At 36.6% G+C, this 24,634-nt stretch overlaps 3 protein-coding genes across 6 annotated transcripts; 1 reads left to right on the plus strand and 2 right to left on the minus strand.

The window, feature by feature from the left end:
• Positions 1-198: 198 nt before the first annotated feature.
• LOC140801788 (B-box zinc finger protein 22-like) lies at positions 199-5,044 on the minus strand. 2 transcript variants are annotated; one of them, XM_073157073.1, is made up of 3 exons: positions 4,746-5,044; positions 3,015-3,638; positions 199-1,448 (listed from the first exon to the last, which is right to left on the minus strand). In XM_073157073.1, exons 1-3 carry the CDS (start codon positions 4,935-4,937, stop codon positions 1,188-1,190), a joined length of 1,077 nt encoding a protein of 358 aa, XP_073013174.1. In that variant the 5' UTR covers positions 4,938-5,044; the 3' UTR covers positions 199-1,187. The 2 variants fall into 2 exon arrangements, with proteins under 2 accessions (XP_073013174.1, XP_073013182.1); XM_073157081.1 differs by lacking the exon at positions 4,746-5,044 and adding an exon at positions 3,839-4,347.
• Positions 5,045-11,503: 6,459 nt separating this feature from the next.
• LOC140780972 (floral homeotic protein AGAMOUS-like) lies at positions 11,504-21,367 on the plus strand. 3 transcript variants are annotated; one of them, XM_073126745.1, is made up of 9 exons: positions 11,504-11,643; positions 12,008-12,237; positions 16,058-16,136; positions 20,275-20,336; positions 20,405-20,504; positions 20,626-20,667; positions 20,753-20,794; positions 20,886-21,032; positions 21,146-21,367. In XM_073126745.1, the coding sequence occupies exons 1-8, from the start codon at positions 11,632-11,634 to the stop codon at positions 21,021-21,023; spliced, it is 705 nt and encodes a 234-aa protein (XP_072982846.1). In that variant the 5' UTR covers positions 11,504-11,631; the 3' UTR covers positions 21,024-21,032; positions 21,146-21,367. The 3 variants fall into 3 exon arrangements, with proteins under 3 accessions (XP_072982846.1, XP_072982923.1, XP_072983003.1); XM_073126822.1 differs by lacking the exon at positions 11,504-11,643 and adding an exon at positions 11,728-11,873; XM_073126902.1 differs by lacking the exon at positions 11,504-11,643 and adding an exon at positions 11,805-11,929.
• Positions 21,368-23,354: 1,987 nt separating this feature from the next.
• On the minus strand, positions 23,355-24,634 carry LOC140781855 (protodermal factor 1-like). Its single transcript, XM_073128126.1, has 3 exons — positions 24,382-24,634; positions 23,997-24,219; positions 23,355-23,888 (listed from the first exon to the last, which is right to left on the minus strand). The coding sequence occupies exons 1-3, from the start codon at positions 24,521-24,523 to the stop codon at positions 23,564-23,566; spliced, it is 690 nt and encodes a 229-aa protein (XP_072984227.1). The 5' UTR covers positions 24,524-24,634; the 3' UTR covers positions 23,355-23,563.

Here is a 24,634-nt window from a genome sequence, read left to right on the forward strand (position 1 = left end):
TTAATTATTTCAACAAAAATAATCCTAGAGATCTAATTAATTTCTACCAAAAGAATAAAATATAATTAATTGGTAATTCAGTGTGGAGGATTATTCAGGTAATCTTTTCAGACGCTGAGGTTCGATTCGCCGTTCATGGAGTTTACTCAAGGTGATGTTTCCTTCTAAAAAAAAAGTAATAAACAGACAGTTCCAACCTTCGTGAAATCATCATTTATTATTGTTACTAAGAAACACACAACCATATCTTCTTGTCACCCTAAATTCCCAATAATATACACATACACATATAAAAGCGCGCACACACAAGCACAAATCCAGTCCACTTCTTCTCACAAGAGAAAAAAAGAGAGAAAGATATAACAGTACTATAAAGATGTCTATGCACACTGGTACAAAGACAAAACACTTGAAGAGGTGTTTTGAACGTGATCTAAAACCCAATCCAACATATATAAATAAGTCTGCTGAGATCAACATCTGGAATGTAATCCTAGCCGACTAACTTCCATCATGCCATGTTCTATATTTTTTTCTCATATCCGAACAAATTTTGTTGATTCAATATCTTGCACTTTCAAGCTACATAAGAAGAAAATATAGAGGTGGTCTAGTATCACGATCACAGTGCACCTGAATCCTTCAATCCAATAAGCATTTCATTCAAAGAATTGCACGTTTATCACTAACTGAGACCAACTCTAACAAATCTCAGGCTAAGAGCTAACAAGATGCCACCGCCAGAACTTCAAACACCTGCAGGAGCAACTGCTTACGCAGATGATCACACCATACTTAGTGAAGCCTGAATAAATATGATCCTGAAATCTCATTATTTGCATACTTGTGCTATTCAGAGCAGCAGAACTCAACCCAGGTCGGTGACTTTGTGCTTCTAACTTACCTGAGAGAGCCTGCGAGAACATCCCAACTGCCAAGTCACCGATTTGTCATCGAAAAGAGTACCCTCAGCAGAAAGAATATCCATTGTTCAATTGGGTCAAGACAACTAACCATTCAGGCAGTGCTGGTTGAGAATCAACAGGCTAATCCAAGGTGCAAAATATAAGCACATTCTACACCATTAGATGTTAATAGAAATGATCACTATATATTAGTGATAGCAAAACTTACATAAGAGCTCTCAGAAGAGCATTTGTATAGCTTTCCTGTCTTGCCAGTATTACCTAGAATTCTTCAAGCCAATCACCTTGGGTATTGCAATGTCTCTGAGAACATATATCAGGCACAGAGGCAACCTTTTCAGATGCAGGGTAGTGTAAGTTTCTTTGCCAATGAAGCCCTGAAGCTGTTGGTGGTGATGGAATCTCTGGTACCGTCCATAGTGTCTCACGCACCTGGCCCAAATATTCATCAGCAACCACGTCCTCATCAGCAGAACGATAATTTGGAGATCCTTCAGAACTTCCAAGTTTAGCATTGTCAGCCTGTCAAAGTTGCTCCAAATCAGCAAATAAGGAAGGTCCTTCTATATTAAAAAGAATATCATAAAAATGCGTAATTCCTTTTCAAGAGGATCTGATACGCTATGCACTTAGAGAACAAGTTCCTATTTTTGTGGGGAAATTCATAATGTATTAATATTAGGAGACACAATATTCCTTTTCACATGAAAAGCCATTTGTCAGGGAACCCGGGACCAATTCCACAGAGCTAACTCACTAGAACAACAATGTGGCCGAACTGGAGCACAACTTGTATCACGGACACATGAGTTGATCTCACACATCCACCTCTAGCTGACAGCCATATCCCTTTGTCTTGTATGAACAAGACAAAAACTTCTTCAACTCACAGGCTGAGATTCTCCACACACAACTTGCTTGATGACCACCTTTGGTAGGCTGAAAATCTTCAAGACTCGACTTCATCATACTTGAACCTCAAATGTAGGCTGAAAATCCTTCTATAAGCTTGGTTTCCAAGGCCCCGAATACACAAGTTAAGGTTGAGATGGTGTGATTCATGTGGTTCAGACAATCTATGATAATATGATAACTGCCAAAGCTCGAAAGAAATCTAACCCTATGGTTTCTATCTGAAAGTTTGCCAAACCCTTAAAAAAATTAGAGGTATGCAGTCTGATAAATGGCAGTTATTAATATTTATAGAACTTATAACATATGCTTGGCAGGTTGTTCTAAAGTTTGAATTCCCCACTCAGTGATTTAAAATCAGTGTAGAGAGCCTGTAAAGGAGCCAGTCAGACCAAGTGACCAAATTCCAAAAATATTGTCAAAATTGACCTCTCAAATCAAGGTCAGTTTGTGAAACTTCATCAACCCCAACAGAGATGACATATAAGCTTGATAATTGAACCAGTCTTGATCATTCAAAATATGTTGATATCTACTAATATACGTGATACGAAGATTAAATGGAGAACCTAAACCCCAAGAATAGTATCAGAAAAGACCTTAAGATACGGGTACTTAATCATGAACTACTAACTCTAGTCACACAAGGAGAATGCTTAGAGATGTCTTCAAGTTCTCAATCCAAAAGTGATGGTCTGCTACAAACAAGAGCTGCTCTTTCACCTCCAAGACTACTTGAGCTACTGTTTGACCTCCTAGACTAATATTTGTCGCATGAATTTGGCAATATAAATGACACTCAAGCAAGAACAGCAGCCTAAAATGTTCTAAGCACTGCCATAATTCATATATGTCAATAGATATCTCCATTCTAAGCTTTCAAAAAGGAAGTAAACAGGATTAAACCAATAGAAGTTAGAACATGAAGGGAGCTTCAAAATGTTGTGGCATCTTTAAATTGATTCATACCAAATTATATGCACAAAATAAACATTAAGATTCAAGATCTAGGAGGAGGAAGTACTCAAGTACACATTATAAAAGATAGCTCTTACATGAAGTGTTAACAGAATGCTGGGAAAAAAGAAACAAAAACAAGTTCCAAATCCTAACCATGAAAATGTCATACTTTTTGTTTCTCTTCAAAGCTAAGAGGTAAGATAACTGAGACCTGACCTTTGATGAGCCACGCTCAATGAACCCAAAGTTGTGATTAAATTCTGCATAATCAAAAAACTCGTCCATAGACCAATCAGACAGACTTCCAACCATAGTAGCAGTACCACCTGAGAATGACATCTTATTTGCTAAACCTCCGCCACTGTCTACTTGGTTGGAAAAGGCTGCAGTACTCTCACCAGATAACGCCGCAGGACTTCTTCTTGACACTGATTTAGATGATGATTCAACAGGTCCAACCACAGAGGTCAGTTTTTCATCAGCGGTAGGCCAACTAGGCAGATTTCCAGCAACAGCAACACCAGAGAATGATATGTTACTTGCTAAATCTCCATTCCTGCCTACTTTGTTGGAGTTTGCAGCATTACATTCACCAAGTAACGACATATGACTTCTTTTTCCTAAAGATGTAGATGGCGATTCTATAAGTTTATCCGCAGCATTCAACTGTTCATTAGCAATAGAAGAAACTGGTTCCGTGATTTCAAGTCCAACTTGCACTCCTGTTAGTAAAAACCTTTGGTGGGTAGTAACATGAGGATTTGCTGTGTGAACAGAAACATCACAATTCCTACAGAGCAAGGCACGGTCTTCCAAACAGAAGAAATAGCCAGAAGCTTCCTGAAACAAAAGAAAACTTTTAGACCTCAGACAAAATTGGTTTCAAAATGACAACAAATTCTAAAGCCCACAAGAATGCTTCTGCATCTGTAATTTTCACTGAAAATGACAGAGAAAAGCGGCCAAAACATTTCAAAGAAGTCTGCCGCCCAACATCTAGGAAGAAGTAAGAATAAATCTAATTGAGAACAAAATAGGACCTGACAACAATAACTCTGAATCCATTTTCTTTTCCAATAAGTGGGCATGTGATTCTGCAAAGAATGATAATGAGCTGCATCTTGTAGACCCAGCAGAATATATAAACTGTGTACCAGAACTCCCTCCATGTAATTTACAGATGGAATAACACATCAATTCTTGTAGCACAATACATAACTATCCATTTAAGATATCCAATTACTGATCAAAGTAATAATAACACTAAAAAAGTCATTCCCAAGTATGAAGCAAACTATCCTCATTTCAGCTGCAATCTATAATCCCACAGAACGAATTATGAGTCTTAAATGTCTTGATCATAAAAGCCAAAAGCCTATTATTCAAAATTAAGCATAACTGCATGAGTAATAACAGAGAACAAGAATCAGCGCTCCTTTTGATGAGTTCATAAACACTTGCCACAGTACGGTGCCAGGGAAGGTTTACAAAGTCAGAACTGAGAATACTACATAATCAACTAATGCCAATAATATCTTCTGATCCTTCGATAAAAAGATACATTCGTTCATAAAAAGGAGGAGGTAGAACCAATAAGGATTTCTATTTTGATTCATCTCTGGAATTGAATATCTCATTCAAGATCTCTCTCTCTCTCTCCAACTTGTAGGAATCAATAGAAAAGGCATCTTCATCCCTCTTCTCATCTAATCCCAGTCAACTCTTGGTAAAATTATAAGCTAGAACTACTTACTTCCGCATAACAGCGAATCCAGTTAAAATTCCAAATTTCAACAGTCCACTAGAAGGCCGCAATTGCATCAAACAGAGCAATTTCCAAAGAAATCGAAACAAAACCCAATTCCCAAACCATTAACAAATAGTACTCTTACGATACATATAAACATTTTAAGGATGATGTAGAGATGCATAGAAAGATATGGTAACCTGACAAATATCGCACTTCGGGACAGACGGCGAGCCGGTGTCGCCGGTGAGGAGAGGGACGCGTTGGTGCTTTCCGGCGAGCTTGTTCGCCGCGTGCACCTTCTCGTCGCACGCCCAGCAAAGCGCCGCCTCGTCGGCGCAGCACAGCACCGCCGCCTCGGCCGCGTCGCATGCATTGCATTGGATCTTCATGGCTCCTCCTCCGATCTAATCGAGAACTCTCCTCTTATCTTGGTGTTGGAAACCGAACCCTAACCCTTTTCTTTCGCCTAACAATCTACCCGAAGAAGACTACTCAATCTCCATGACCCTCAACTTCGTCTAATATCCTATGAAAAAGTATCACGGCGGATCGTCTGCATCACCAAATGCAGGAATTTTTTTGCTATCCAACTACTTTTCGTTCAATAGTTGGCTCCTAGTCCTGTATGTAGATGAAACCCAAATTTTAGCAAATTCCTGGTCTCCCACTGCAGACGATCCGTTACCGAATACATTAATAAAGGTACAGTATGGGGGGGGGATGGACTCAATGAGTCGTAAAGCAGCAAGTGCCGACAAATGGACCGCCACGTGGCCCCTGTTTTTTGTACGGACGGAATCCCCGTTTCCCGTCACGGCCGGTTATGGCGGTTACAAAAAATCTCGACTGCTCTTTGCCCGGTCGCTTGTTCTTCCCTACGAGGCCGATACTTAAAACTGTTTCCGCTCGAGTAGCACCGGGCCCCGCGAGAGATAACCAATCAATCTAAGCCACGTTATCCGACAGTGGGCCACTAGTTCTCCTACCGAGAGGCACGAGTGGGCGTAGCTCTTGGAGCGTGGCGTGATTGCTTGCGTGGAACCGAGAATAATATCTAATTAGTGATTCCATTTAGAATCTCGGAAATAACTAGAATCTCTAAAGAACACGTCACTCCTTACGCTCTTCCCACGTAGGCATCCTTCTCGATTTTTCTCTATTTATTTATTATTAAGGAGTTAAGACCCAGCTACTAAGTACTTATGCTGAATGACTCAAACTTAAGAATACATTCCAATTGAGAAGGTATAGAGTTATCCCTTACTAATGAGATTTAAATTTAGGATCTGTTATACAATATGAGCTTCTTTAATTATAGTTGATATTTATGATTTTTTTTACTAAAGCACTGTGTGTTTGTCAGTCTATAATTAACATATGACTTCATAATTTATCAAAAATTAGAGAAAAATACTTCGGGTCTGTAGTATTTTTGTAAATATTACCACAATATAAGTTATCATATATAATAGATTTATAACTGACTATTTAACTTAACTGACAACCATCACAATCATATGCATTGCACTTTTATTCGTATTATACGCTCCACCTTCTTATGTGATATATTCTTACTCTCGTCATGTAAGATATTCTACTCATCGGTTGCATTTTTAGAAACATAATAAAAAGCTCTATTTAAAGTGTTCTAGTCATGCTATTCCAAAGTCAATTGAGTTGGTATGGCCTTAAAATTTTTGAGAGGGTACAACTACAATATGTTAATTGTAGATTTGAAGTATGACTCTTTTTATATTTGAGAAAGAAAAAATTTGTAAGCAAATACTTCATTCCATTCAAAATCGATTAATATGATTTTATGTATTTGACAATGTATTTCAAAATAATCTAAATATATAAAAATATCTAGAATCTTTGTATGAGCATTTGCACAAGGCTTATCAAAGTCTATAAAGAAATTCATACTTTGACGAAGTGGTTCTAATGAAGTTCTTTTTGCTGATCTATCTGCAAGATATTCAAAAGAATTTCTAATAATATACTTAGATTCTCGCAGTGATTTAGTTCGTTCCACACTAGCCTGTGACTGCGCAATTCTAATTAGGCCGAGAAGCTTTTAAAGATGAATACGTTTGATATCTGAGGAAAACTAAAACGCCAGATAAGATAGATTAGAGCAAATGATACATCATGCTTATGCTGCTTTTTTTTTCAGAGTTATGATATTAGTTTCTTATATGTTATTTTGTCAGTGGTAGTGGGTAAAAATCAATGGGTATATCACGTCATTGCAATTCTTTGAACTAATCAAGGTAAGAGTTGTTATGAAATCCAAAGAGAGCTGAATCTATATTTGAAAACATCATCTGATTTCTATTTGCATAGTTGACGATAATCCTCCTGTATCAGCGATTGTACCATAATACTGTCAGGCTTAGTACTGCTTAATTTCCAATTAGAGTTCATTACCATAATGATACCTTGCTTTTCAGTAGAATATCAGAACGTATCTCAGCTGGATAAGATTTTGAGCTGATATGGTCTAACCTGCTGTGCCATTTCATAATTGGAAGACTTAGGACTAGCAAAGCAATTTAATAGGCAACTGTAAACTTTTTAATTACTTCTATTTACTTCTTGTAAGGATAGGGTTCATTCTTCCTTTTGAAGTTGAAATACTAAACTGATTTGAAGCGTTGGCATATTGTTACTGATCCTTGTGTGTAGTATTGATGTTTTGGGTACTGAAGATTTCATGATACAAATTTTGGAATTGATATTTGTGGATCAAAATAATACTACTAACAGAGACAACCATTTAAACTCCAGAAAAATTGCCTGGTGGATAGTGTTTTTTTTTTAAAGCTCTGTAAATATCAAGGATCCAACAAATATGGATGGCAGAGATTGAAGTCAGTCTTTACCTACACTGTAAACACCATGCAACTAAAAAATGAGGCAACACAATTAGGGAATCAATTCAACAAGAAAAGATCTTTCCTCAAAGTGTCAAGTTGTACCTTTGTAAGCACACATGTGCTGCTTCTTTGTATAGTTTGGAAGCTGGCCAACTTTTAAAAGGGATAGAGATGTGCAGCAAATAGCAGGTACAGCATCATGTTGGCCTTCATGAGAGGAACATAAAGAAAAGGTTGTAGGGGAAGAGAATAGATCCATTGTGTTAAAGCCTCTTTTTTTCCATTGTGGAAGAGTGGATTGATTGCATCCACATCTTCTACATTATTCCTCCCGTAGTCCGGAAGTCGATCTATCCCAACTTAAATATATATGCTGCAGCAGCATCAGGTGGGAAATCCACATGAGCAAATTTATATGGTCTATGCCTATGAGGCCATGACATGCAAGAGGAGTGTGCCCATATCAATATAGGCTTGGATATAGCCTAGTATAATCAACCAAAACTCCATGCCCAACTTGGTGCCAACTCCAACAAATTTAGCTTCCTGATGATCCAATTATATAACGCCATTACACTACATATGTATAGTATAATAAGTTGGTATTCCCACATAAATGAAGCTCACTGTAATTAGTCGGATAGCCAATCGCGAATCCATAATATCGAAGCCAACACTCGCCTACTATAGTAGTGAGGAAGTTTGAGTCCTTTTTTCCCTTATGCGCCGAGTTCAAGATAGGCTGAATCAAACCAACTGTCACCCTTGCGTTGTTGATTATCTCAATGGACAGAGCATGTTGTTTGTCTAACTTAGGTGTTAGGATCTGTGTTCTAGAGTGCCATACTTGTGATTACTCTCATGCCCCAAAAAATATATGATTGTTAACATGATTTCTTGTGTAAGAATTTGCTCATAGTCAAGGGTTGTTTGCACTGAACCACATCACAGCTTCAAATCCCCAAAACTAAAAAGCTTAAAAAGGAGAATTGGATTTGGTATCTACAAAGAAAATAATGTGTTTTTGGTGCACTTTATCCTTTATAATGCTGTCATTTGCATGTATAACTCATTGAACTCATTTTCGCACATTGGTTTCTATCACTTGTATAACTCCAATACATGTGAGCTGCCCTTTTCATATTCCTAGTAGAACTCTGGCATGTCAAATTGGCAGAAGAGGTGGTGGCAACTCTGCAAGTGGTGGAAAGAGATGGGAGGGAGTGGCAAGTTTTTAAGCACCTGGGACCCTATGCTGAAAAGGAAAGGAAACAAACAAGTCCATGGACCACGTAGATCTCTCAGACACTAACTAGTCTCTTTCCTCCCCTTCTTTTGCTCCATCCTTTTACTATGTTCATTTCACCTTCTTCGACCTGTTGCTATCTTGAAGTTGAACCACACCAGATGAGCAGTACAAAATAGAAAGGTAGGAAGAGCATTCAACCGTAACCTTTACGACAGCGGTAGGCGTCAATGCTCCCATAACGAATTTTCTTTTCATTAGTCTTCCTACAATTTTGATGCATTTAGCACCATTGTATTTCTATCCAACGTAAAGAAAACTTGTGCTAATTATAAGACGAGCCTTGACCAAACAACCGAGCTAATAAGTAATAACGTCTGCCCCTCAAATCGGCAGAAGACTGAAGGCAGGCAAAATGAGTCTTGGAGGATATGATGTTAAAGTTGATATATTGAGAAATTTTGTAATAGTATCTCACTGATGGTTCCCCATATCCATTCACTTATTTTACTTCCTGTGCATCAGTCACACACATGGTTATCATAGGATACGATGAACTACTTTGTGTTTATGGAAATCATGGATTAATTAACTACCTACTTTATAGATAGACGCAATTCGTAATCAGAAAAAATAGTGTATATTGGTATATTTAGTCTCAACTAAAGTTTATAGAATTCTTTACTGGACTAGGACATAATTCTTTTCCAAGAAATTGATGCATTAAACTATAGGATTCACTTCTTGTGTCTATGTCAGCTTAGAAGGAAAGATAATTATGAATATCTTCATGGAGAAATTAGCCTCTATGGATGAGGGAATGCGGGTTCTGACTTTGTCTTTTAAAGTTCAAGGCTGTCAATATCTTTTACCAAATTTTGTTCAGCTATCATATTCACAGAAAATTGCAAGATGTCATTGTGGAAAACAACTGACATATAAAAAATCCAGACATATAAGTTAATATTGTAAATAAAAAGGAAGTTAACAAAATAATTCCAGCTAAATTCTATGAATAAAGATGTTAAGAAAAGATGCAGACACGGTGACAATATAGAAACACATAGAAGCTAATAAACTGGCATATCGAATTTAAGCATAAAAAAAAGTTAGGAAAAACTGTTTGGATTTTACCTCTTAGGCAATCTTGTCTCATACTCTCTAAGCATGGATCGCTGGGAAAGGATTTTGCTCGTTTTACTCAGAAGAACTTCAATCATTTTCTTTATTAGACCATCCAAAACTCATAAACAAGTAAGGAGGTTGGTGCATCTAAGCAGGATAGTTGATACTTTGGCATATCTTAGCTGAATCTAAAAAAAGTAGATATAGTTGCATTCAGCAAAGATAACACTTTATCAATTGCGAGTTATGAACCAATTAGATGCATGAAAAATATCATTCTATGATGGATTTGAACATAAAGTTAGCTTATTTCTTTTGATTTCTCATCATCAGAAACTTGGTATTTAATTTTCCCTGGTGATCTATAAATTAAAAGATCCATTTTGTTCATATGGATAGCACAAGGTCCTCTACGAGCTTGCATAATCTACAGTACTTACCTTATGTTGCACAAAAAAGTGATCCCTTTGTTCCACTCTGTTCATATGGAAAGAGATCAATTGTTTCAGTAGTCCATGTTTGCTCTACTATTTCTTTTCACATAAATAAATAAATATATATATATATATATATATATATATATATATATATATATATATATATTAAAGCTGAGTGGAGTTGATCACCTTCTTCACCAAGCTGAAAGTAGCATGCGCTACCATCCTTTTTCCAAACCTTTTGGCATGAAAAGATCTGGCTCGCTGTGTTACCGAGGTATCGGTGATGAATATTCCACAAGGTGCATGCAGAACCACTCCTTTTCTACCCAAATGATGGATATAACACTGATGTAATACCACCCAATATTCCCTTCACCGCATTTCCTGTATGATTCCCTAGTATAAGTGTATTTAGCACTACATTTTCCACTAATTTGATTTTTAGTTGTAAGTGACAACTGACGGTGTTTAGATATGCAATACTTTTCTTGATGATCAATTGTCATATGAACCAAAAGTTATTCGTGGGTATGAAATAAAAAACTTTAGAGAAATATGATGAGAACATTTATTCCATCGACTAGATTCTTTTACATAAATACATATATAGATAGATAAGTAGATGTGATCAAATGGAGAATCATCTCCAAGATAAAAAGCTCATGGAATAGTGGAATACCATTGAGCATCTAAAAGTAAGTGGGAAGTTTGATGGCTTCATGATGCCATCCATGAAGACAGAACTAGTTTGGCATTTTACTCGAGGGAAAAATCCAACGGTTTGAGGCAGGTCAGGATCAAGCAATGAAATGTCCTTATCGTCGCTGCAGCAATTGATCAGCAATCATTAAATTCATATTCTTAAACATGTCGTCTTAAATTTATTAGGTCCTCAAGATAATGATTTAAAGGCGATCAATTGTTTAGCAATCTTATAGGATGAGTGAATTAATCCTACATTCTAATACATTACATTAAAGTGGGGCAATATTTGGGGATATGGGAGTTGCCGTTCACAATTGACAATACTCATATTCAAGAGTTAAAACAAATAACTGGTTGAGGGAGGAAGAGGGAGAGGCTGGTGTAATAAAGATAGATGTCACATTCCTAATTAAATTTCCACTCGCTATAAGATTTAAAATTTAAAAAAATAAAAATAAAAATCTTGCAATGAAAGTCTTTCTCTTCTCTCTCTGTCTCTCTCTCTCCACTTTGTTTTATTTTCTCAATAGTGCTGAGTTTTTAGCGCAGCTTAGCTCAAATCCCAACTCTTATTCACACTCCTCATTAGTAGTCCCTGTCTACCTCAAAGGCGCAAAGTCCTCTCGCTCTCTCACTACATCTCTTTCTCTTTCTCTTTCTCTCTCTTGTCCCCACCCATCATCCAACAATGGGACTGATGGTAATGGATGCCTCACCTTTAACTAGCGTTTCTTTTTTCATTTAATGATTGATAGAGATCATAGAACCATAGAATGAGAGAAGTAGGAGGCTGAGGAAGAAGAGGAAGACAAGTAAGAGAGATAGAGAGAGAGAGAGAGAGATTTTGTGCTCCGGAGACATCCAAAAAAACCAACCCTTCACCACTCGATTTCATATCTTCTTCTTCCTCCTCCTTCCAATCTTATATAGGCAAGAGCCCAAATAGATGAACACTAGATGTGATCAACTCGTTTTTTGCTCCACTAGTAATAGATACCATCATTAGTGAGTTCTATATATGTGTGTATATATATATGATCTTCTCTCAATTTAATTTGTTTCAGGTGAAGGGATTGGAGGCAGAGAGGCTGGAGCGGCCGTCGGAGAAAAAGATGGGTAGGGGAAAGATCGAGATCAAGAGGATTGAGAACACCACCAACAGGCAGGTGACATTCTGCAAGCGCCGCAACGGCCTCCTCAAGAAGGCCTACGAATTATCCGTCCTCTGCGACGCCGAGCTCGCCCTCATCATCTTCTCCAGCCGGGGCCGCCTCTACGAGTACGCAAACAATAGGTCAATCATACCCCCATTCTTCTCTCTTCTTCTTCTTCTTCTTCTTTCCTTTTCATCTCTATATCTACCATAATTTTCTTTTCTTTTTCCTTTGTTACTTGATAACTAGCCTACCTAACAACCAACAAAAAGTAACAAAATAGCAAGTCGTCGAGTAGATTTCATATTTACGAACAAGCTCCAAATTAATTGGAGATGAATGAAAGTCGTAGAAAGGTATATATATAATATGAAAGGTTAGATGGGTGTCATTCTTTTTCTCTTAGGATCACTTGTCTTTGTTTATTTTGGTGCTTCTGAGGAGAGAGAGATCTAAATGGGTAGGGAGAGATAGTTAGATAGATTTTAGTACAGGCTAGCTGAGATTATATTTGCTTACATGGTCCTCCCCTATATATATAAATATCTTTTCTACTATGGTGTGTGAGGAAAATTGGGAGCTGCTTCTGCATAGATTCATCACCTCATTTGCAAGAAAGCAATTTGCTTCCTTTCCTTCCCTTTAGCTTTGTTAGAGAGCAGTTGGGTTGGTAAAGACTACTCTCTCTCTCTCTCTCTCTCTCTCTCTCTCTCCTTTATTCCTCCTGCTAACTCTCTCCTTTCTCATTCTAGAGCCCACCAATGGGAAGCTAGGGTTTCCTTGCATTTGGATTAGGGTTTTCTCCTTGTGCCTTTATTTTCTTATTCCCATTATGCCCTTCCTCTCTCTCTCTCTCTCTGTGTACACGTATAGTTTTCTGCCGATAGCTGCGAATCTTGCGACCGAGCCCATCACGAGATTTTCCTGACACCGTCTCTGCTGCAATACCCAGCTCGCCTTTTTCTCTCTAGAGGCGTTTATAGCGAGAGAGAGAGAGAGATAGAGGCCTAGTGAGAGAATGGTACGGGGACTCGGGAAAATGACCAATGGGGTGACTCGTGAGGGGATCGAGGTGGGCAAAGGGGGGTGCGCGGTGGTACGTATCGGTGGTCGTACCAGTGGGTAAAGGGTAGAGGCCACCACGTGGCTGTGGAGGCGGTCGGACCAATCATATCGTGGGATCGCGCGCCAGCGTGGCAGCAGGGAGCCAATAGTATCCTCGGGGAAACTAAGGTTCAATTCATTGGTCCTCGCAAAATAGGACAGATATCATTATTCTATTGGTTACAGCGTAGAAATGACATCCCCTTTTTCTTTTTTGCCCAAATGCATTTATGTTGTAGTATTTTTTATGTTTGTCATGAATTTATGATGGCTTTATGTAGAGTTTATTACGGTGAATGAGTCAAAGGGAGTCGAGCTGGGGATGAAAAGACCCAGCTCCAATGATATCTCTCCATCTTGATCAGTTGGAATATTTGGTCTGGGAATATCTTTTGGGTGGTTTTGTTGGTCATGTGATTTTAACATGGAATAAAATTTTGGACGAAAAGAATAATGATGGAGATAAATCTTGGATTCCTTTATTTGCTCTCTCTCTCTCTCTCTCTTCCTCCATATACAGCCACAATTTAAAGTTAAGTCATCTCAGATTATTCCTTTTGTACAAGTTCCATTCATTGTTCAAGCAGCATCAAATTAAATCTAAATAGCTTCAAAGTGAGATGAATATCTCAACAACAATGGTTATTAGTATGGTAACTCGAGCATTGCTTGTATATTATGTTTCGTGATATTTGAGATACTCTTATAACCAAGGAAGATTTGGTCAGCTTTAGGACTCTAAGCCCTCATTTGGTCCTAGCTTGTCTTTTTTCTCTATTCTATATCAAAGAATACTGCTCCAAATTTGTAAGCAAACTTAAAATTATCTCTACTTTAGATTAAAAATAATATGTAAATTATTTCACACACAAGCTCAGTTATAATTTTACTCTCGATTTGATTAAAGTTATTTAAAAAATAATCTCTTATCTTTTTTACTATCCACCTATCTCATTTCACAAAATAAAAATTTTCGCTCAATTTTTTCATCTATCTCCCAACTCTTTTATCACTCATCTATCTTATTCTTACTCAAGTATGCATTCCAATTCTATAAAAAAATGAGAATGCTTTAATTTAAATTTATATATCAAATTAAAAGTATTTGAGTTAATTTTACTTCTTATTTAAACTTTTATTTTAACTTTATATCACATTAATAATGTAATTGTTATACCACTATTGTAGTTTACAATCATACATCAAATTAACGAGTAAGAAATTAGAATAGCTACTCTAGATTTTTGACTTGCTAGAAAATTAACGAGGCATAATTAACATCTTTCTAAAATTTAGTTTATAATTTCTGTTTTATGCTCCTGCTGTTCCTAACAAGTATATAGGGGAACGGAATTTGCAATGCTTAAAATGAGTAATTTAGAAAAGCCAGGTAATAGACCACCAAGATTTTACTTTTGATAAAATTGTAAATTGGAAGCTGGAAAACAAAAGTTTTGAAGGAAGTCTTTTTCCTAGTAGATCAAGAGGACTTTGAAATCTCACTACGTGTTGTTCTTTATGTTCATAAATCCTGATTTCTTGCACTCTTCCTCCAAAAGCAAGGCTAAATAGAAAACCTCATATTACTTGGTTGCGAAGTCCCTTGTTTCATAGCCTTTAATTGACACTGATTTTCTTGCTGTACTGTTACCGTGAGTGTCCCTATTTGACTAAGTATTATATGTACAATAATTAGAGGGTTCCTGTCCTAAATATAAAGTCTCCAAACTAATTTCATTACCTAACCACGCACATCTATCTCATAAGAAAAACCGTGCCTAAACTAGCTTTGTTTTAGATAGGGTAGGACAAATTAAATAAATGTTAAGACTTTTCCACTTTCAGCCTTTAAGACAATCAGATTTGTCAAACAAAAATTTGGCACTTTCTTCTTGGGTGCATGATCCTTGCTAGTTAGATTTTGAAGCGATACATCAGAAATCCTTTTCAGATGCATCTGGTTATGCTTGTTTGTTCACGGGTTTTAACCGGCTTTCATAATATTAGTAGGTTCCGATTATTTGTGAAATTTGAAGGATAAATGTTATGTATTGACAACTATATATATTGTTCATTTGCTGAATTTGTAATAAAAAGTCATATAGTAGTTCTATCTTTCTGACAAAGAAACCAAACAAAGTTAGTTTCCAAATTAATTCAACTTGACAATCATGGAGGATGCACCACTTCAATAAAAATATTGCTTTCCTGCCTTATAACATAGAAGGTAATTATTGTGCTACAAATTCCATAACTCAGTTTCTTCCTCTTCCTCTTAGTGGATCATACATAAATATATGATAGTTTGACATTTTAAAACAAAAAACTCACAGATATATTTGACCACGAGAAGTACAAATTAAATATCACAGATCTAGCACGAGATTGCCAAATAACACACATCGGAATACATATTCTATTCTGTGGCATATCTATAGAAGCTTTGCAATATTAATACAAATACGAGATGTGCTCTAAATTCTGCATGAGATAACTATTATTGATTTCTGTCATTTGTTTAAGCCTGTTACATCAGACATCTAAAGGAAAAGAAAAGAAATCAAGTTCAATAAAATGCTAAAAATGTTTCAGAAAAGCAGCACAGTATAAGATGTACATTATCAGCTGATCTGCTGATCAAGTTGGTCTAAGATATCTTTCTCAAGAAAAGAATAGAAAAGAAAAGTTGGCTTCAGATATCACGAGATTGTCTACTATGTTTGGAGACTAATTAGAAGTTTCTCTAATTGGTCATCAATTTTTTCTTACAAATATAAACTTATGCTGCATTAGTTGTTCCTAAAGATTTACTGGTTATTCCATCAACAATAACAACAGTATTGTGTCTAACTGCAGTGTGAAAGCTACAATTGAAAGGTATAAGAAAGCCTGCAGTGGTACCTCCTCAAGTTCTGTCTCTGAAGCTAATGCCCAGGTAACATCTTGTAATATTTCATCCATATATTAATGTATCATTTGTAAGTTTGCATGGACAGAAACTTGGCGCTTTGAGTTTAAGTGATCCCATTATATGTCTATTCACCAGTCCTTAACGCTAGAGTATACAGACATTGAATTTTGGTCCTTTCAGGGAAACTAGATTATGGATTTTTGAAGCAATAATGATACATGGACTCTTTTGGCTTCTTCTTAGGGAATTGCATTAAATAATGGTTGAATATTTTCTGATGCCCTCCGTTGTACCCGTTCCATGTTTTAGTTATGATAGCATTTAATTGACAAACCTGCAACTTTCTCTTGGAATGACTAGTGCACCACTTCTTATTATGATACCTTCTGGTAGCGATTAGTAGTAGAGTACTAGAGAAGCCCTCTTCCTGGTTTAATTTGAAAAAGTTGTTGGTAAATGTGTAGAGAGTTATAAGTGTTTTGAAATATTCTCAGATTTACAGATTTTGGAGCAATAACACTATTGTATTTCCTAACCGGTACAATCAAATTAGGAGTGCAGTAGGTGACCATTTAATGTGTGCTAATGTATGGATCATATATCTGACGACTATGATCATGTCCAAAAAGAATATAGAAGACCATAGGATTTAGGCAAATGTGATTAGAGTCATCAGTATGCAGGATTAATATACTGGCATGCATTTGACGACCCGCCTAGGCCAACTTGCATAAGACAGGCCTTCCCCGAATCCCAAGTTTGTAAGATCCAAAACATATTATACTATGAGCCAACCACAGTAACCAGTCATTTCCTTATTTTCTTCTGTCCTACAGTTATGCATTTGTCTTCTCAACTGAACCCTTGATATGTTATTAGAATATAAAATGTATAAGTAGCCATTCTCATCGCTTAGGTCCCACTTAGTTTGTGCGTAAGGAAAAAATATAGAGCAGTTATTCTAATTAATGCTTAGTTTAGTTTATCACTGGTTTAGTGCAACATTTGAACATTTATGTTCATGAAAAATAATGTAGAGGAGTTCTATTCATAACTTTCCTTCATTCTCAGTTAATATTTATTCTTACAGAAATAATCTGAAAATGGAGAATTGTTTTATGTGGCGAAAAAAGAAAATGAAGTCCATATTGACCATTTGAATATCTTATAAGCTTTCTATTTTATCCCAGATTTACTCTTTTATCCGCATTTAATTTTCCAATTCAAAATTAAGGAAATATGACTTTCTACTTTTCTGACAGACATTTTTTTTATGTTTATTTCAATTGATGATGATGCCTACAAAACATCACAAAAGAGAATTAAGGAAGAGACATTAAAACTAAAATAATGCAAGCATGCTTTATAAATAATTCTACTCGAGTTAGTCAAACCAGCCATAGTTTCTTCCTTTCTCTCTTTTCTTCTATACCTTGTAGAAATTGCTGCAAGATTTTCTTCATGTGTTGATGCTCATAGATTATGACTTCTCCCAACCAATTTCTTGAAAGTTTGCCATAACTTTACCCAGAGTCCTGCGAACTTTCTGCATTGTGAAATGTGAATTTAAGATTGAACTAAGAAATGCTATAAGATTTCCTCCATGAACAAATAGAGTACCTGTAACTTGATCGGATGTAATTATAACGAGCACCTTTATTTTGCCTTCATTCTTCAAGTAAAGTAGCTAATGGACGAATTTGGCCTACAAAACTTCATAGACCTAATATAAATTAACACGCATCTCCATTTCAAATTTCTCATCATTTTTTCACATCCTTTTCCTCTGATCCAAACTTCTATACTTCCATATATTATGAGAAGACGCCATTAAGTAGTATGTATACACACACACATACACATATACGAAACTCCTGAACATGATATAAAGTTCACTTACTTTACACCTTCATTACCTTGTAAAAGCTATAGCTTCCTGGTTTGATGGCCTAGAAGGATGATAATATAAGCTATAATTAAATAACCTTATACCTAATTCTTTTTCATGCATATTCAGATGACTAATGCTACCCCTACTAGTCAAAATGTCTCATGAAAATGATTATATTCGCTTAAAAATGAGCCCATAAGACTATTTCCTATCATCTGTGAGTAATTTCATCTAAAAAGAATTATAGAGAAAGGATTCTCTGAGTGCATATGCACCTCCAGTGGAAAAAATATTTTTCTTGAAGATATCACACTTGGTGTGACTTGCATATTTTTTTTCATTTTATTTTGTTCATCTCTCCAATACTCTGATTGTTACTACGATAAAGCAAATAAACTCCTTCAGTTGTCAAAGTTTCGTTGAGTGTCTTTCAAAAGTCACATCTTTTGGGTGTTTTTAGATCACTAAGATGTAAGAATAGCTAATTGTTATAACAGATCGTATTCAAATGTCAATGCAATGGTTGAATTTGACTTGAACAAATAAGATGTCTACAATTGAGAAATTAATTAATAATGATCAACAAGCTTATGTTATGTACACAAGTGATTAAGTTTTAGTTTTGTTCAGGGTGATTAAGTGTTCATTTTTTAAAGTTCATATTGAAGACATTGGCCTACATAAACTTTGCAGAACTGGACTAGAAATTTAATGGAATTCATTCACTATTTGTATTGTAATTAGTTTCAAAATCATTAAGAAATAGTGATTCAATCTTCATGTAGAGAAGAATTATGTTCTTTCCACCTGTATTTATGCGAGTTGTCACAAACTTCTCTGAAATATTATTCACCTCATTTTCCAATTTCCATAAGAGATAGCAATCTTAGGTCCAGGTATTATTTCTATGTTGGAGATACTGCGAGTTTTTGAAAATTCATAGTAGAAAATGGCCCCAAGAGTAGACAACAATACAGACCGAGGGGGTTCTGTCTACTTGCAGATATGGCATTCCATAATTCTCGAGCTGCTAGAAAACAGTTGTTTTAATCCTCAATATTCTAATATATGCATCGCCTCATTTTCTTTTCCTCGAAGGTAGATGCGCAAAGAACTGTTACACCTTCATTTGAAAAATTAAAAAGAAGACATAGTAACTTAATAGTTCCTGAAGGAACGTCTTTAACATGCAGTTCCAAAGAGCAAGGTGCTCTAATGTGGATAGAACCTTACATGGAATACCATAAATATACCAAACCTTATAAAGAGTTCCCATAGAAATAAAATATAAAACCAACAAAGAAAAAAGTCACTTTACATAACACACAAGAAAACATTTAATGGTAGCACAGGTTAAGGCTTATACTCAATTTAACTCGCTCAACCAACCATGGATTCTGTGCTCCTGTTCCTTATTAGTTAGATCAACAAGCATTATGTGTTCCTATTCTTTGAACTGTAGGTTTCAAATTCCCATTCTTATAATTGGAAATTTAAGATGCTAAGTTTCTTTTAAAGTGTCAACCTAGAATTTTTGGAAGTCAGTGAAGCTGCAGATATGTTCATATAACTACGCGAATACAATCCAATTTCACTAAAATCAAGCAAGTTTTATTTTAATGAAATTGGGAACATAACCATCAATCAAGTTTATGCACTTCCTCTAACTTGAAATGTATTAATTACTTTAGATCTGTATGCGTTTCTACTTAATTTGTAAATGAAGGTCAATACCATATATTACGTGTTTTCAACTAACAAATAAATGCTCATTCCTCACATATTAGTTCTATTTTGAATTTTAGAAAAACCTCATGCATATCGGACACTTCAGAATAGTGTGATAACTGAAATTTTATGGATTTGCACAGCAAAGTAATCCAGCTTGATAAGAATTTCCAGTACCAGACTAGAGAATTTGTACTTTCTCAAAAAGAGAGAGAGAGAGAGAGAGGAAAAAAAAGAACTACAGAATATGTAATGGCTGACTCATTGCATCAGCTACAATAAAATAGTTCACTAGTCAAGAAAGAGAAATAAAGAAACACAAAAATCGTGGTTATATTTTATTGAGAGTGAAATTCTACCATATCAATTACAACATTCAGATATGAGAAGTTGAGTGTTCATTTTGCATGGACATAGTTATAGGTAATAGAGCTTCTTCATCATTTTATTTTTGGTCCTTATATCGTTGGATATACCAATTGTTATTTTTTTTGTGTGCAAAAGTAATGCTCTGCTGAAATCAACGTCATGTTGTCATTTCAGTACTACCAGGAAGAAGCATCAAAGTTGCGCCAGGAGATTACCAACCTACAGAAAACAAACAGGTAATCTGCTAAAGGAAAACTATGCTTAGTTTCTAGAATTGGTGGTTCTAAGAACTGCAGTTTTGTAGGAATATGCTGGGTGAGAATATTAGCACCATGGACCTTAAACATCTGAAGCACCTAGAGACCAGGCTAGAAAAAGGTGTAAACAAAATAAGAACCAGAAAGGTAGTAGGCTTCTGATAGTCAATCTCACCAATAGTTGTTCAATTTGATCTTCTTCCTTCTTTTTTCTTCTATTCTTTTGCATAGTTTCACATGTTCATACTGATGGATCATTGTTCCCCAGAACGAGTTGTTGTACGCTGAAATCGAGTATACACAGAAAAGGGTAAATAATAATGACTCAACAATTATGCTGGTCTCAGTTCTTATGAGCATATTTGGTTACTGAGCAAAATCTAATTTCTTCTCAGGAGATGGAGCTGCAAAATGTCAACATGTACCTAAGGAACAAGGTTCTATCTCTTTCTTCTCAGGATAAATGAGGAAATTATATTTTCCTTTATCTTTATGCAATAATTTCACTAGGAGCTTGTGATGAAACAGATAGTTGAAAATGAGAGAGCACAGCACCACATGAACATGTTGTCATCGGCAAACGAATGTGAAATGCCGTTGTTTGATTCAAGGAACTTCCTGCAAGTGAATCTACTGCAATCCAATCAGCATTACTCGCAGCCTTAGTGAACTTGAGTATGGATCTTTTTTGTCACCAGCTCTGCATTAATGCAAATCATTACTCTTGTCACATATCACCTTCTGGAAAATCCACTACTTTTTCTAATTCCTTTTCATCTTTCTTACAGATGGTGTGTCTGCAAATTTAAGCCTCTAGATGTAGAGTCTGACTGCTCTAAAGTAGCTCATGGCAAGATTTTATGAGGAATCTAAGGAAGAATATGTGCAAACATAGATTGAACTAAGAGCCTCTCTTTTAATATCTTGTAAGGATTTCCACTTGACTGTATGCTATATATATGAATCTGGACACTCAGTATTGTGGCATAAGAGCTGAGTGCTTCTACTTAGTTTGTGTGGTCATGAAAACCTACATCATTGCCTTATATATATATATATATATATATATATAATCTATTTTGAAACTGCAAGACTAAAATGGTTCTACAGATTGTACTACGTGTAGTATAAAAAGTATGTAAATTTCAGTAGTCGAAAATTTTGGACATGCATGCGCGCGCACACACATATACACACCCATGAAATTATTTAAAGCTTGTTGGTCTACAAACCCAGTTAAACCTATCAGCATATCTCTGATTGAAGCTCAATATTATATTACAACTTTCATCTCCCTATAAACTGGAATGTTGTTCTGCGTGTACTATTTTCCACCAGAACCAAACTTAGCGAGATCTTGTAATTGCATGGCTTGAAAGTGTATACATTATACTCCATGTAAAGGCCACAGACATGATAAAGCCATCCAGAATACTTTCTATATAATCATAAACAGCAAAGAGAGAGAGGCAGAATTTGTCAAAAATACCTAAGAGAAAAGGCCATGACTACTATTTCGTAAGTTAGGTGACAGTATAGACAGAGAGCCAAAGCTACAAGACAATAGTGATATAGTAACATTATGACCAAAAATGCTTGCAAAAATTCAATGTTCGACCGGCTAATGCATTAGGTAAAGGTTAGTGTCGAAGTCTAGGAACATTGTTTTAAGTCAACAAGCTAACCCTCCAACTTGGATCTTCCTGTTGGGCTCAAATACGTATTTGATCAATGAATCTTTGACAGATAGCAATCCAGCAAACTCATTCCTCAACTTCGAAGCATCCATCTCATTGTTGCTTCGAGGAGCAACAATTACTTTAGCCTGTTCTTCGAGTGTAAAGTTGGACCACTTAAAGTGGGGATAACACCAGGATTAGTGAAGTTCCATATGCCTGTACAATTCCTTTTTGTCATCTCAAGTGATATTGGCAGAAGCTCATCCAAGACAGTCATGCTGTTTGGAATGTTTACCACTTGGACATAATGAGATATCTTCGTGAAGATATTGGCATCCAAATTCGAAGAGTACAGATGTTTTCATACTCATTCAGAAGCTCTTCGACCTGTAGTATTCATGGAAACTCTATGACATACATATTATGTAAGACATAAACCGATTATGAATGCGTTAATTAAGGAGAATAGTTAATTCCTCAGATACATCAAAGAATGCTAGGAAATCATTCTTTCTCGGATACAAACAATTACCTTTAAAAAAAAGTTAAACTGGGATATCTAAATGGAACCCAGAATAGTTAATCTCAACAATACTTAATCCAAATCACCACATCAAAGCGTAATAAAATCACGAATCCTAGCACTAAGATCGTACCAAATTTTTGATATCACACTAACGGTTCAAGAATGAGATTTTTTTACAGCAGCGACAGATCAAATGCAGCGATCTTCTCATTAATAACCAAGCGAACACTAATCATATACCACGGTCCGGATCAACAACATGCAGCGTAGAAACTCCAAGAACAAAACCAAATATTATGGATCGAACTCAAAAATTCTTGGAGCGCAAGGGATAGAAAAGGAGCAAAAATTTCAAATCGGATCTACCTTTTTTCGAGGAAAGCGAGATCGAAGCGGACGAAATCGGACACCTTATCGAGCCGAGAGAGAGAATAGGCTTAATATTTCCCATTGATGAGGAATGGAATGTGGCAGTTAATTTGATTATTTGCGTGGAAGCCATCTATAGTTTGAAAATTGCGTCTACATCCCTCTAACATAACAGTACTTTGTATTTCACGAGTATTTTCTGATTCATCATTTACTAGGGAGGGCTGTAAATGAAAAGTTGAAGGTTGGTATCTCAAATAGATGTAAGGGCTGCAGCGTGGGCCTTGTTTAGAAGGCCGTGGGCCATTCTCATTTCCCATCTAAATTCAATTCGTACACTAGATTCCAATTTATCCACAAAGGATAAACATCCAAGGACAAATCTAATCCTGAATTTCTTTTCATTTTTTTCCTGTCACCATATTCTTTCATAACCAAGCAAAGATGCCTGTTATTTCCATCAAATTTAAGATATACTTAAAGTTAACCAAATCTCAAGTACACAATACAGAACAAATCAATAACATCACCGTTCACCACGACACATCAAACAGTTGGAACGAGATCAAACAACGAAAGCCACAAATAAACACAACAAAATAAATAAATCTCCGTCCATACTCATCGTTCATCTACAGCTTGAACTTGCCCTCGTTGGCCCTTTTGAAGAGCTCGGCCTGCGCTGCTGCGGCGCCGTCGGAGATGATGGCGGCGGCGAAGGAGTTCTTGACCTGCGGGGTGGAGAAGGGGTAGCTCTTGCAGGCAATGGAGTTGAGGAACGCGGCGGTGCCCTCGCGGAAGAGCGCGCCGATACCGTCGGTCCGCTTGTTCCCCAGCGCGTCGATCAGGCTTGGGTTACCGCCGAAGACGACGCTGCACGCCGGCCCAAAGAATTGGGAGACGGTGCCCCAGTAGCCGATGAGGGACTTGATCAGATCCGGGTTCTTCTTCCAGTAACTTCATGCACATCCATGTACGTAGTACATTAGTGTTAGACTGTACAACTACGTATATAACAAGAATATATATATATATATATGGACAAATTTGAAATGTTAGTCTTACTCGCACGTGCCGATTGAAGGGATAGGGGTGGATGGGGTAGTTGTTGGGGGAGTGTAGCTGCCGCCAGATGGCGGAGTGTAGCTGCCGCCGGATGGGGGAGTGTAGCTGCCGCCGGATGGTGTCGGTGAGCCATACTTTGGTGACGGTGAGCCGTACTTGGGTGTTGGTGTTGGTGTGGTGTGGCCACCGTAAGTGGGAGTAGGGGAAGTTGGCTTGCTTGAGTCTGTATACATGCAGATAATTATTTAAGTATATTTTCTAGTCTAACCAAAAGAAGAAAAAAAACTAAATTCTTATATGCAGTACATATCAAACATTTTAAACTGAAAGCATAGTTGTTGCTTTGTAGAGAGAGAGAGAGAGAGAGAGAGAGAGAGATCAATACGGTGTGGAGTAGAAGGAGAGTAGTAGCTCTTCTCATCAGAGAACTCCTCAAGTTTCCGAGCAGAGATTGGAGCAATGAAGCTCTGGGAAACCAACCCTAATAAAACAAAACTCATTAGAAGAGAACTCCCTTTCCTCGCCATTGCTCTCTACTATCCTGAGAAGCACCACAAAGGCAAAGGAAAGAGGAGATGAACGTGGTAGAGTAGTAGATCGTTACACTTCTTGTGATCGATGGTTACTATGGGGGTGAG

The sequence above is a fragment of the Typha latifolia genome, chromosome 1 (genome assembly GCF_019914945.1).
Source record: "Typha latifolia isolate L0001 chromosome 1, TyphaL0001v2, whole genome shotgun sequence".
Taxonomy (NCBI): Eukaryota; Viridiplantae; Streptophyta; class Magnoliopsida; order Poales; family Typhaceae; genus Typha; species Typha latifolia.

What these genes read in the sequence shown, in the direction of transcription:
- LOC140801788 (XM_073157073.1), bottom strand. Translation starts at nt 4,937, where the DNA reads ATGAAGATCCAATGCAATGCATGCGACGCGGCCGAGGCGGCGGTGCTG. An exon ending in CGAAGTGCGATATTTGTCAG is followed by an intron (nt 3,639 to 4,745) that starts GTTACCATATCT and finishes CTTTTGTTTCAG; the next exon opens with GAAGCTTCTGGCTATTTCTT. An exon ending in TTGAGCGTGGCTCATCAAAG is followed by an intron (nt 1,449 to 3,014) that starts GTCAGGTCTCAG and finishes CAACTTTGACAG; the next exon opens with GCTGACAATGCTAAACTTGG.
- LOC140780972 (XM_073126745.1), top strand. An exon ending in TACGAGTACGCAAACAATAG is followed by an intron (nt 12,238 to 16,057) that starts GTCAATCATACC and finishes GTCTAACTGCAG; the next exon opens with TGTGAAAGCTACAATTGAAA. An exon ending in TCGAGTATACACAGAAAAGG is followed by an intron (nt 20,668 to 20,752) that starts GTAAATAATAAT and finishes ATTTCTTCTCAG; the next exon opens with GAGATGGAGCTGCAAAATGT.
- LOC140781855 (XM_073128126.1), bottom strand. Translation starts at nt 24,523, where the DNA reads ATGGCGAGGAAAGGGAGTTCTCTTCTAATGAGTTTTGTTTTATTAGGG. An exon ending in CTCTCCTTCTACTCCACACC is followed by an intron (nt 24,220 to 24,381) that starts GTATTGATCTCT and finishes GCATGTATACAG; the next exon opens with ACTCAAGCAAGCCAACTTCC. An exon ending in CCTTCAATCGGCACGTGCGA is followed by an intron (nt 23,889 to 23,996) that starts GTAAGACTAACA and finishes ATGTGCATGAAG; the next exon opens with TTACTGGAAGAAGAACCCGG.